Here is a 14,151-nt window from a genome sequence, read left to right on the forward strand (position 1 = left end):
AAGGCATTCTTCCACAACTAAATATAACTCAGGACATGTGTGCTGAGTGCATCCAGCTCTCACTGATGCAAAAGTCCATCAGCCAGTTTAGATACAACAAAGGTTCCCTGCCCATCCCATTTGCCCTGCTGTTCTGCAAGAAAGCTGTGCCCACACCTCTTGGGGATCTGCGAAGATGCCAGCTGCCCAAAGACGGAGTAGAGCCCGAGACAAGAATAATGTCCTAGGCAGACCAGAGTTCATGTCTCTCAATCAGCCAGCAGTTCAGCCCCAGGAGGGCAGAAGCTCTAACAGAAAGCAGAGTGGACAATATGGTAACTCTGGTGAGGGTGGCAGGGAGAGAAGGCAGAGTCAACAGCTGCCTGAGGAAGACTGCATGCAGCTGAACCCATCTTTCAAAGAGATTGCCTGGAATTCACTGGTGGCCATTGATATATCCATGTCCAAAAGCCTTGGTGTTTGTGCCACCAGCACTTCTTCGTGGGGCAGTGCTCGATCCATGGTCAAGCTCATCGGGATAACGAGCCACGGTTTTCCCTGGATTATTGGCACGCTGGTGTGCATGTGGAAAAGCAACACATTGGCCGGGCAAGAAGTCCTCTTTAATCTACTGCTGGGTAAGGCATTCTAAAGTTTACGCCGGTCTTGTGGATCTGGTTGGCAAGTAGGTGCCAATATAGCTCTGCATGGCTTTCATGTGGCCCATGGCTTAGCTAAGAAACTATAGTCAATTGTTAATATTTATTTTTTTGGGGGGGTAGATGAGGAGAGATGAGCCTGCATGCTAACATCTAATTAAGACATCTATGGAACCCACAGAAAAATATAGTCAATTGTATGATACCATTTGTGGGTGAACAAGGAGAGGTGGGGTCTGCATGTGGCTCACACTTTGTCTTGGGGTCTGCATGTGGCTCAAACTTTGTCTTGGGGTCCACTGGTGGATCCCCTGGGAAAGTTAGTGCCTAACTTTCCCAGCCTGAGCTCACCACATGCAAAAGTTAAGCAGCACAGCCCACACTTTCTGGCAGTACCGGTGCTATAAATACTCTGATAGCAGAACTGTCACCTCATCCGGGGATGAGCTGCTGGTCTCTGACCAATGGGCTCCTCTGATGTCACCAAATGAAACCAGAAGTACTAGGAATTTGCTACAGGGACTAACGCAGACATGCCAAGTTAAAAACAGCTACAGCTGGTATTAAGTATTAAAGTCAAAATCATTACTGTGTTAGTCTTAAGTGTTTAAGATTAGATAAGGGGCAATTCACTTCAGAAAAAGCTGTCACTGAAATATACGTTATTCCTCCAAACTGTTACAGTACTAGGCTAAATTCTGGTGTTGAGTGACAAGATCATCCTTCAGTTGGGCCACACACGTGTAACGCCAAATCAGGCAAGATCCAGCCATTCGCTCTGGTTTAGTGGCTGGATGACAATTGACTTCATTCCTACTTCTTCAGTGCAGTCAGAAGATGACATCACAAACAACACAACAACTGCCATCTTCCTTACACATTTTCTGCAATGTTCAATAATTATTCCATCAATTCCCATAGCATCATTATCTATCAGCTTGGTTGTTTAAGGGCCCTTGACCCTGCAATATTAGGCCAAGTGCAGGATATCTATTGTGATATTGTATCCTCTGGTCACCTTCATCATCATCAACATTTATTTATATAGCGCCAGCAAATTCCATAGCGCTTTACAATTGGGAACAAACATTAATAAAACAATACTGGGTAATACATACAGACAGAGAGGTAAGAGAACCCTGCTCGCAAGCTTACAATCTATGGGACAATGGGAGTTTGAAACACAAGGGTAAGTGCTACATCATATTGCACACTTGACCAGCTAGAATGCAAAGGTTAAAGTATTGAGTGGGCTGTGTTATCAGTCACACAACAATGTTGGTCAGGGAGTTGTTGTCTTGTGCTAGCTGTGTAGTGGGTGGTAATAGGGTAAACTAGGAAGATTAAGAGGGTGGTTGAGGAATATTAAAGGCTTGCCTGAAGATGTGGGTTTTCAGAGAAAGCTTGAAGGTTTGAAGACTAGAGGAAAGTCTTACTGTGCGAGGGAGGGAATTACACAGCCCGAAAAAAGTCCTGTAACCGAGAATGGGAGGATGTGATGAGAGTGGAAGAGAGACACAGATCTTGTGCAGAACGGAGGTCTCGAGTTGGGAGATATTTTGAGATAAGTGAGGAGATATATGTCGGTGCAATTTTATTGACGGCCTTGTATGTTAGTAAAAGAATTTTATATTGGATTCGTTGAAATACAGGCAGCCAATGTAGAGACTGACAGAGTGACTCAGCAGAGGAAGAACGGTTTGCAAGGAAAATAAATTTAGCCGCTGCGTGTAAAATAGATTGTAGGGGTTCAAGTCTGACTTTGGGAAGACCAGTAAAGAGGGAATTGCGATAGTCGATGCGGGAGATGATGAGTGCATGAATTAAGGTTTTAGCAGTGTCTTGTGTGAGATATGTGCAAATTCTGGAAATGTTCTTTAGATGTATGTAACATGATTTAGATATAGAGTCAATGTGGGGAATAAACGACAGTTGTGAGTCAAGGATTACACCTAGGCAACAAGCTTGCGGAGTGGGATTTATGGTCACGTTATCAACAGAAATCAGACAGGAAGCTTCTGTTTTTGGGTGGGAATATTATTAATTCAGTTTTAGAAAGTTTGAGTTGGCGAGAAGACATCCAAGATGAAATGGCAGAAAGACAGTCAGTAACGCGAGACAACACAGATGGTGAGAGATCAGGAGAGGATAGATAGATTTGTGTATCATCCTCATAGAGATGATACTGAAATACAAAGGAGCTTATTAGTTTTCCAAGAGAAGTGATGTAGATAGAGAATAGCAGAGGACCTAGGACTAAGCCTTGTGGAACTCCAACTGATAAAGGAAGTGGAGTGGAGGTTGTCTACATTGCAGAAGCGGTCAGAGTGGTCACATTAAAAACAACATGATTAGAGAATACAGTGTGGCCTAATTTTTATTGTGTATATAAGTGTCACATAGATTATATCATGCAACTTGTTGCAGCGATTCCCGACCAGCTGTCGTACTCCATCATGTCAGGATTCATGTTCCATTCAGACAACTGCAAACTGTTTCACTTGCTACCATCTTAGGAGCTATGTATTTGGGTTATACTTACCCATGTACAAAGCTGAGAACACCATGATTTAAAGTTCAAGGCCCACAAATTTTCTAATATGAACCATGAAGGTAAAATAAATGTTTAGTGTTAACCTGACATTCCTGTGCAGCTCTGTTAAAAGGTATAGTATTACCTCCCAGCTCCATTACAGATATCTGTAACTCCTCCTACAGCTATAGTGACCTAACTGGATCTGATACAGGTCAAAAGGCTGAGAATGCAGTCATTTCAGTTGCTGTGACATCACTGGCCCCTCTCCTATGTATGAATCAACCAATCCACACAGTTTATTTTTGCCAAGCAAGTCTGCCTGGATGACTTTCACTCCATGTCTGCTCTGTTAGAGAAGCCCCTCCCCCCTAACAAGGCAAGAAGAAAAGAAGAGTATAATGGACATATTAAGCTAAGTATAAACTCTCAAGTTATTTGATATATATTATTCAGTTCAGAAATACACAGCCTTTGACATATATTAATCTCAAATAGTGGCTTTAATTGCTAATTTAAAATATAAACATGTCATCTGGGAATTGCTGTGGTTTGGTACACTAAATTCTACAGTACTGATATCTCAAAAATGATCCAGGAATTATTAATGTCCTGTATACTACTTCTTTGCCCTGTGCTAATTACCCCTTTATATATCTTGCAGAGCAAGGATATATGCTTTCCAGTCCTTTTAAAAATATTTACTGACAAGTGTTTTTATGTAATTATGACCCGTATTTCGTATTAATACATTACCATTCTCATTTTACTGACTTCTATTTTTTCTTATCGTATTTAATTTTGCCGCCTGTAAACTTACTGATGGTTGTCAATCTGAAGATGAAGTTTAAACATTGCTTTGCTTCACAGCACAGATTTTCAGCCTTCTTCTCACGAACCTACCACACGTCATATTTTCCTGCATGAGGATTTAAGGGACAATTACTAGTAAATTAAATAACGTGTTTGATTTCGTAAATCTTGAAAACAAGGCTGACAGTTGAGAAAATGGTTGAGAAACTGTTATGCTGATGTCTTACTTAGGAACCCACAATATCCACAAAAACTGGATTTTGATGTCATGAACATACGAGCAACAGATAAGATATGTCTGTAGGACAATATACTACATGATTATACAGATGGTGCAGGAAGCTTGCATACCTCAAACTGTCCTCGGAATTTCGAGTGGGCTTACCGAGAAAGGGGTATTGAATCTTGGGGGAGGGCATTAGTATTAGTAAGGGAAAGGTTATTAGTCTGGGTAAGGATGTGGTTTGGATGTATTGAGGGCATGACCTAATTTGTCCCAATTCTCCAATTGGGAATATTCTTATCAAAGTGCATGTAGGGCCTGATTCCTTAAGGAGAGCAAAAAAAAAGAGTAACTTTGCACCTTGAAAAAACCATGTTGCATTGGAGGGGGAGGTCAATTTAAAATGTGGGGACATATTTATAGTTGGGGTAGGGCATGTCTTAGATCAACTTTAAACTTCAGTGCAAACATAAGCTATCAAGTATTTTTATGCTACATGAAAAAACAGCCAGTATTTAACTTATGTGCAAAATAATAAACTATTTTGCATCCTTTGCATTGTAACATGCTGTTGTCCAGAAGGAAATATTCTCCTTTTCTTGCTTTGCTCTCCTTAATGAATCAGGTCCGTATTGTTCTGATACACAGCCTGGTTAAGACCCCATGAGGCCCTAAACTACTAGTTTGAAACTAGTTTGGCCCCTTTCCCCACCTCTGTTTGGCAAAAACTCCCACACATAAAACTGGTTTACAGTAATCCTGGCCCCTCAGTGCTCACAGTAATCCGGGCTCCACGGTATATACAGTAATCCCGGCTCCTCGGTACACACAGTAATCCCGGCTCCTCGGTATATACAGTAATCTGGGCTCCTCGGTACACACAGTAATCCTGGCTCTTCAGTAGACACAGTAATCCGGGCTCCTCAATTCACACAGTAATCCCGGCTCCTCGGTACATACAGTAACCCTGGCTCCTCAGTACACAAAGTAATCCGGGCCCCTCAGTACATACAGTTATCCGGGCTCATCGGGATACACAGTAATCCAGGCTCCTCGGTACACACAGTAATCAGGGCTCTTCTGGATACACAATAATCCGGGCTCCTTGGTACACACAGTAATCAGGGCTCTTCTGGATACACAGTAATCCAGGCTCCTCGGTACACACAATAATCTGGGCTCCTTGGTATATACAGTAATCTGGGCTCCTCGGTACACACAGTAATCCAGGCCCCTCAGTACACACAGCAATCCCGGCTCCTCGGGATACACTGTAATCCGGGCTCCTCGGTACACAGCAATCCGAGCTCCTCGGGATACACAGTAATCCGGGCTCCTCAGTACAAACAGTAATCCGGGCTCATTGGTATATGCAGTAATCCGAGCTCCTCGGTACACACAGTAATCCCAGCTCCTCGGTATGTACAGTAATCTGGGCTCCTCGGTACACACAGTAATCCCGGCTCCTTAGTAGACACAGTAATCTGGGCTCCTCGGTACATACAGTAATCCCGGCTCCTTGGTACACACAGTAATCCGGGCCCCTTAGTTCATACAGTTATTAGGGCTCATCGGGATACACAGCAATCCAGGCTCCTCGGTACACACAGTAATCCGGGCTCTTCTGGATACACAGTAATCCGGGCTCCTTGGTATATACAGTAATCCAGGCTCCTCGGTACACACAATAATCTGGGCTCCTTGGTATATACAGTAATCTGGGCTCCTCGGTACACACAGTAATCCAGGCCCCTCAGTACACACAGCAATCCCGGCTCCTCGGGATACACTGTAATCCGGGCTCCTCGGTACACAGCAATCCGAGCTCCTCGGTACACACAGTAATCCGGGCTCTTCTGGATACACAGTAATCCGGGCTCCTTGGTATATACAGTAATCCAGGCTCCTCGGTACACACAATAATCTGGGCTCCTTGGTATATACAGAAATCCGGGCTCCTCGGTACACACAGCAATCCCGGCTCCTCTGGATACATAGTAATCCGGGCTCCTCAGTACACTGCAATCCGAGCTCCTTGGTATAGACAGTAATCCGGGCTCCTCAGTACAAACAGTAATCCGGGCTCTTTGGTATATACAGTAATCCGGGCTCCTCGGTACACACAGTAATCTGGGCCCCTCAGTACACACAGTAGTCCGGGCTCCTCTGTATATACAGTAATCCGGGCTCATCGGTACACACAGTAATCCGGGCTCCTTGGTATATACAGTAATCCGGGCTCCTCAGTGCACTCAGTAATCTGGGCCCCTCAGTACACACAGTACTCAGGGCTCCTCGGTACACAATGTAATCGGGGCTCCTCAGTGAATACAGTAATCTGGGCTCCTCGGTACACACAGTAATCCAGGCTCCTCAGTTCACACAGTAATCTGGGCTCATCTGGATACACAGTAATCCGGGCTCCTCGGTACACACAGTAATCCGGGCTCCTTGGTATATACAGTAATCCGGGCTCCTCGGTACACACAGTAATCTGGGCTCCTTGGTATATACAGTAATCCGGGCTCCTCAGTACACACAGTAATCCAGGCTCCTTGGTATATACAGTAATCTGGGCTCCTCGGTACACACAGTAATCCGGGCTCCTCGGTACACACAGTAATCCGGGCTCCTCAGTACACACAGGAGCGTGAATGTATATTATATATGAATTATTGTAGCGTCAATACGGGATCTGATTTTTACACATCCACTTTTTTTTTTACTGACTTATTTTCATACTGCCTGTCGATAAATGACTGACAGCTCACAGCCCTGGCCTGACCGTGGTTATCAAGTATGATTGGGTTCTGAATTTAACTCCTGGAATTTGGATGCCCTTCCTGAACATAAAAGACAGAAAAAAAATTCTGTTGCAGCAAAAAAACAGCACTGCTGTCCATTCAACGATTTCCTTTTTTTAAAAGCAGTCCCATTAAACAGCAGCGTTTGTAGAACATTCTGTCCTGAGTGAGAACCCTGTTTGTGACACAGTCCAGATTTCGTGAATGTGTCAGCACACTTCTGTTTAGATTAAGCAGTGTAAGTTGGTTGTAGAGTCTCAGGCTGCTAGTAACTCTGGGCCTCTGTGAGTGCCCTACAGAAGGCAGACAACCGATCCATCTGTTTCTCCCCGACAACCTTCGCTGTTCCTGGTTATTTGGGTCACAGGACATCAAGAGATGGATTAGGTGATCTCTGAGTGACTGCACCACTCGGAGCTATTTCTGGGGGCATGAACGTTTAAATTGCTGACACCCTGAAAAGCACCCGTTGCTGAATCACAGGAGCCGAGTTCAAGGATGAGAAACTCGGGAACAGCGTGCGTACCTTGTGACAATGTACAGACTCAAAGTTGTCGCGTAAGGAGGGGGCCTTAAAAGCACCTTGAGTGTCATAAATTACAGATCAAATGCAAGGAGAGGTATCACAGAAGCACTAAGAGAGATATAAAAAGATTACTACCATAGAATGACAAGGCCCCAAATCATCAGGTGTAATGAAATAATAAATAATGTCTAGGCCTCCTCTTGTAGATGACTCTTCAACACTTACAGATCACTAAACTAAGACTGCACGAGAGAGCTATATTGTGTGAGTGTAGGCCACAAGATGGGCTGACAATTAGATTTATGGAACCTTGCCATGTTGACGATTTTTCTGATCCCAGGCCCACCTCTCTGACAGATGAGTTTGTCTAATTAATAATATTAAGTTTAATACAATTATTGTATTATATTTTGGGGTGTGTTAGAATGTAGCTCCCTTCATCATCATCATCATCATCATTTATTTATATAGCGCCACTGATTCCGCAGCGCTGTACAGAGAACTCATTCACATCAGTCCCTGCCCCATAGTCTAAATTCCCTAACATATACACACACAGACAGAGACTAGGGTCAATTTTTGATAGCAACCAATAAACCTACTAGTATGTTTTTGGAGTATGGGAGGAAACCCACACAAACACGGAGAGAGCATACAAACTAGAGATGGTCACTGACCCCCGTGTTTTGGTTTTGGATTCGGTTTTGGATCTGGATTACCGTCGTGTTTTGGTTTTGGTTTTGGTTTTGCAAAACCGCCATTGCGTGTTTTGGTTTTGGTTTTGGTTTTGTTTGGTTTTGTTTTGCTATTTTTTGGGAAAATCCATGTTTTTGGGCCTAAATTAACCCAATTTAGTGCTCCAACTGTTTTAGAGACAAGTAATCTAATTGTTGAGGTAATAAATCATCCAAAAAAACAGTTTAATTCTTCGTTGGTAGGCCTATTCTACACACAAAACAGATTGTCTTCCTCTCCATCTATGCATATTGGCAATGCAGCCATCGTCTTTGAATGTATATTACACCCTACACTTATAGTTAAATATGTAAAGAAATGGAAAAAGCCAGTTTGCTTTCTGTCTCTCAAGGCCCCCCTCCACTTGTATAAAATAGCAAAAAATTCAGCCATTATAGACTGTACAATATTAATTGACATGGAGAAAGCCAGTTTGGTTTCTGTCTCTCTAGTCCCCCCTCCACTTGTATAAAATACTAAAAAATTCAGCCATTATAGACTGTACAATATTAATTGACATGGAGAAAGACAGTTTGGGGTCACTCTGTCTCTCTAGGCCCCCCTCCACTTGTATAAAATACCAAAAAATTCAGCCATTATAGACTGTACAATATTAATTGACATGGAGAAAGCCAGTTTGGTTTCTGTCTCTCTAGCCCCCCCTCCACTTGTATAAAATACTAAAAAATTCAGCCATTATAGACTGTACAATATAAATTGAAATGGACAAAGGCAGTTTGGTATCTGTCTGCATCAGATCCTCTCTCCACTAGGAGTAAAATAGAAAACTATTCAGCCGTTATATAATCTAGAATATAAATAGAAATTGAGAAAGGCAATTTGGTATCTGTCTGCATCATAATCATCAACATCATCATTAGCGCCCTCGTCGCCTACACAAATCTCCCCCTCATCCTCTTCTAATTCCAAAGTGGCATCCTCAATTTGGGTATCACCGGCTACACTCGGGCTATTAAGGCACACATCAGCAGAATGCTCACGATTAGACATCCCACTGTTGGATGGACTCTCCACAGGGATTGTTGTCATTTGTGAATCAGAGCAAATATTCTCCTGTAATGCCTCACTGGTATCTTGCAGCTCAGCTTTGACGCGTAACAGTAGTTGTGCACCAATTGTAGGCTGGGTAACTTTTTGGGATCTGCCACTAATAGCCAAAGGTGAAGGCCTCATTCTCTCTTTGCCACTGCGTGTGTAGAATGGCATGCTTGCAATTTTTTTTTTATCGTCACTTAACTTTTGCTCAGTTACACTTCTTTTTCGCTTCAATACAGTAAATTTTTTTTTGGTTTTTGTTTTTTGCACTAATTTGAAAACACTCTGTTGTTTGACATCGCCTTGGCCAGATGACGTACTGGGAACACTAACATCAGGACTGGTGACAGAACCTGGTTGCTCATTTAGATCATATGTGGACTGCTTTGAATCCATTGCGTAGATACTGCTGACAGATATGACTTTTGACAGCCAGAAATATTAATGCACAATTAGAGAGGACACCCCAAAAACACTGAGGAGTGCTAACATTTATTGAGTAGATACTGCTGACAGATATGACTTTTGACAGCCAGAAATATTAATGCACAATTAGAGAGGACACCCCAAAAACACTGAGGAGTGCTTAAAATTATTGAGTAGATACTGCTGACAGATATGACTTTTGACAGCCAGAAATATTAATGCACAATTAGAGAGGACACCCCAAAAACACTGAGGAGTGCTTAAAATTATTGAGTAGATACTGCTGACAGATATGACTTTTGACAGCCAGAAATATTAATGCACAATTAGAGAGGACACCCCAAAAACACTGAGGAGTGCTAACATTTATTGAGTAGATACTGCTGACAGATATGACTTTTGACAGCCAGAAATATTAATGCACAATTATGGGGGACAACCCAAAAGCGCTGGGGAGTGCCAAATATGAAGAAAAAATAATAAACCTCTATCCTCCTCTCTGCACTAGCGATTTTGGTTAGAGCAATTGCAAGAACAATATTGTATTCTTTCTCTGTCCCTGCTCTAATTAGCCTATGACTACACCCTGCTCTCTCCCTCTGTCAAATGGCGATGGATTGCTGTGGAGGCGTGTATTTATAAAGTTCAAGTATCGCGAGAACCGAGTCCCGAGATCCGACGACGTCACAATGACGTTCGGCCTCGATTTGGATTCGGAATTGGCGGGAGAGTACCGAGCTGCTCAGCTCGGTACTCGGATACCCAAAGTTCGGGTGGGTTCGGTTCTCGGAGAACCGGACCCGCCCATCTCTAATACAAACGCCTCACAGGTAAGGCCATGGTCGGGAATTGAACTCATGACCCCAGTGCTGTGAGGCAGAAGTGCTAACCACTGAGCCACCGTGCTGCCCAATCATTTATTAACCTCTAACCCTCATTTATTCTCTACATGATGACCAAAGGTGCTAAAGGTGAGTCCCGCTCTTCCACTGCATTTAAGAGGGTAAAAAAAACCCACTATGATCTGTGGGTTTTCTGATAATGCTCGAAGAAAGGAAATTTTCCTTCCTTAGAACTGTGCATTCGTGGGCACGGTGCCATCAGTCTTAAACTCAATGGGAGACGCCTGGGATAGGAACAGGGTCTATCAGCCTATCCCTGGCACTAAGGAAGCTGGGTGTACGCTTGTTCGAAAGAGGAACATCGTTTTGATCAGCAGGCATTAAATATGTGATAAATCAGAGCTCAGCACAGGGGTGATCCCGTGGCTCATATTGCAAGAGCTGAGATTATTAAGACCTTCGCCACTGAGACTTTTCTCGCCCCTCAATAGAAATTTTTACTGAATAATTGATAAAGTCGTGATTGTAATACAAAGGGCATCCAGAACGGTTCTCAACTGAACCATAAAGATAATTATATTTGATCTGCACTACACATTAAATCTTGGCTCTACAATTTGTTTGTAGTAGGAAGACCCAGTAGTGGGAGCTGTAATGCTCAATTGTAAGCCCCTTGATGGAACTAATAGGACACTGCACTCTGCTTTCTATTATCCAGCCGGCCCTCATTACCGTTGGTAATGCTATTAGTAGCATCCCTACCAAATGTCCTGATTTTCGTGAACCAGTCCCTATTAGAAGGGACTGTCCACACATTTGTCCATGGAAGTTTGGAGGTATGTCTCTGCTTATAATTGGTCCCACAGGAAGCAGGACAAGGGGATGTGGCAATGTCACTTGGGGGCGTGGTCATGCCAGTAGTGCCATGGCCACACCAAGTGGGGGGCATGTCACATTATTTGGATTCATGCCTCGCTCTTCAGAAGCACTAGGCTGCCCCCAATTCCACGCCCCCTGTTCAGAGCAAGGACTTGGATGCTAAGGGGACAGGAAAGAAAACATTTTGGAACAGGGGGGGCTAGCGGGATTCCCCGTTGTGTGGCATTGTCCTGCCGTGCTTACCGGGCTTACGATGTTCCACGGGTCATGATGGTGACATGCCTCCAAAATTCCTGGGAGTCAGGACAAATGTACGGATTATCGGGACCGCGGCTCATCCTCCTCAAATCAGGACAGGTGGGAGGTGCAATAATAGTACCTTTTTTTTGGAGCAGTCATTCACCCTTCTAATGGCAGTGGTTGAATCCATGTGCTTAATTCTAATGCTGTAGAAACATTTGTTCATTTGCATTATCTGCACTTAGTAAGTTAATATAAACTGAAAAGTAATAATCAAGTGAATATATGATGAGGATTGCAGTTCTCCCTGCTCTCTGACATATCTTCCAATAGTACAGATTATTGACTTCAAAGTGGGTGTGGTTTATAAGAATGTGGGTGTGGCTTTATGAGAATGAGGGTGTGATTGGGTGCATCTGTTTTCGGTGTGGGTGTGTCTGGGCATGGCTTGGGTAGATCGGGCGTGACTCAGGTGGATCATGGAGGGGGTAAATCATGGTGGGGGAGGGGGGCATATTATGTCTGGAATTTGTTTCTTAAAATGTTGGGAGGTTCTGCCCCAATGCCCCAACAGAACTGAACCACCAAAAACAGAAGGACCAATTCATACAAATAAGAAAAACTGGGGTAAAATTATGGCATAAGGGGCAATTTTCCACCCCTCCAATCCCATGTCTACATGGCCTTTCCAGCAAGGCAGCGGGCAGCAGATGCATATATAAGTGATAAAGTCATGGTATTAAAACTGTTTACATGTAAGCTAAGATTATATTGTGTATGGGATAATGCACTCCCTACTGTAAATTATATGGATATTAGACATCACTGAGGAGTTCCGTGCCCATATATACTTTTATAAAGGTCATAGAAATCCTTGATGACTTATAATATCTGTTATAATTTACCAGTAGGGGATATATTACTCCTTTGTGTTAAATAACTGTTTATTGGAGGCTATAAATGGCAGTAACACAGATACACATCAGATAGATGCATGTCACTGAATAGGATTAGCATTATTACTTTATAATACACAAGGCTTGCTCATGAACACCGAAGTGATGACATCACAACTCACTGATTATAAGCGAAATGATCTGAGCTCACTGTTAATACAGATTTACAGAAGTTTGAACATATATTAACATAACTTGTTTATTATATTATATTCTCTGATTATTAATCACTTTCTGATAGGAGAATATAGGCAAGTAATGGATTAACGTGTTTACTTTGTGATCTCTGTTATATGGAACGGTGACAATTACGGTAATTAAAATAATGAACCTTTTTTTGAATATGACTCCTTATGTATCTGTTTTCCTAAGTGTTGTTCCTTTGTTTTCCCTCTGAAAGCTTTGCTGCTGGACATCCTGACAGTGGCTGGACTACAGAAGCTGACCAGACGGCGGGGTCCGTATGAGGTCACGCCTGGTATCTTGGACTACCTCCTCCTTGACGTCTATGCCTTCCCCGCGGCACATGCCAGTCGAGCCACCATGGTGTCCAAGTTCTTCCTCAACCACCTGGTGCTTGCGATCCCCTTACGTATTTTATTGGTCCTGTGGGCCTTCCTCGTTGGACTATCTCGTATTATGATTGGACGGAACCACATCACTGATGTCATGGGAGGATTTGTGATTGGCTACTTGGAGTTTAACTTTGTGGAGATAGTTTGGCTCTCATCTAACACTTGTCAGATGTTGTCTTCTCTGTGGTGAACTTCTACATTGAGGAGAAAAATAAAAGACTTCTAGGCAAATAAGACTAAGAGTAGAGAAGCTGTTTAAACAATGAATGGAAATTAAAGTCCAATTCATTGGTTTATGGTCAACGGAATTTAAATATAAAGAAGGACATTATTTAATTTAATTTTTTGTTCTGTGCTACAAAGGAAACGATTAAAACTACAAGTGCTGTCTTAATTCGTTTCTGGGAATTACAATTTAAAGTAAAATAATATGTGTTTGGGGAACCCAGTTCTAAACCTATGTAAACCATGTTTTGTAATAAAGGATCAGTTTAAGATTTTTACTAGTCGGGATTAAAATATTTGCTACTCTGGTGCCAAATATGACATTATGGGAAGGTACGTTCATTTACTCAGAAAATATATTGTCACTGGAAGCTACTGCGTTTCTGAGAAAGTGCATCCCGTATCCTAAGTTATTTCTGAAGCACACTCAATGTGCGACACAAACTTTGGTTTGGCGCACCACCCAGCGCATTTCAAGATGCACGCTTACCCTGCACGCTCTGGAAATACGCCAACCAGAGGTGTACCTAGGTGTGTGGAGAGGCGGTACAGTACATATGTGTACACATCAAAATTCCGACCTCCTATCATTTTACTAGGACTCCTTTCATTAAATACAACTTACCCATTAACCTTAAGATCGAGGGGACATTGGGACTGTCTCTATCACATGTAGCTAT

The 14,151-nt window shown here is 42.8% G+C and overlaps 1 protein-coding gene across 1 annotated transcript; it reads left to right on the forward strand.

The window, feature by feature from the left end:
* Window positions 1-27: 27 nt before the first annotated feature.
* Window positions 28-13,745, forward strand: PLPP7 (phospholipid phosphatase 7 (inactive)). Its single transcript, XM_075185247.1, has 2 exons — window positions 28-617; window positions 13,072-13,745. The coding sequence occupies exons 1-2, from the start codon at window positions 176-178 to the stop codon at window positions 13,434-13,436; spliced, it is 807 nt and encodes a 268-aa protein (XP_075041348.1). The 5' UTR covers window positions 28-175; the 3' UTR covers window positions 13,437-13,745.
* The last annotated feature ends 406 nt before the right edge of the window (window positions 13,746-14,151 follow it).

The sequence above is a fragment of the Mixophyes fleayi genome, chromosome 9 (assembly GCF_038048845.1).
Source record: "Mixophyes fleayi isolate aMixFle1 chromosome 9, aMixFle1.hap1, whole genome shotgun sequence".
NCBI classification, from domain to species: Eukaryota; Metazoa; Chordata; class Amphibia; order Anura; family Limnodynastidae; genus Mixophyes; species Mixophyes fleayi.

What these genes read in the sequence shown, in the direction of transcription:
- PLPP7 (XM_075185247.1), top strand. Translation starts at nt 176, where the DNA reads ATGCCAGCTGCCCAAAGACGGAGTAGAGCCCGAGACAAGAATAATGTC. An exon ending in CCTCTTTAATCTACTGCTGG is followed by an intron (nt 618 to 13,071) that starts GTAAGGCATTCT and finishes TCCCTCTGAAAG; the next exon opens with CTTTGCTGCTGGACATCCTG.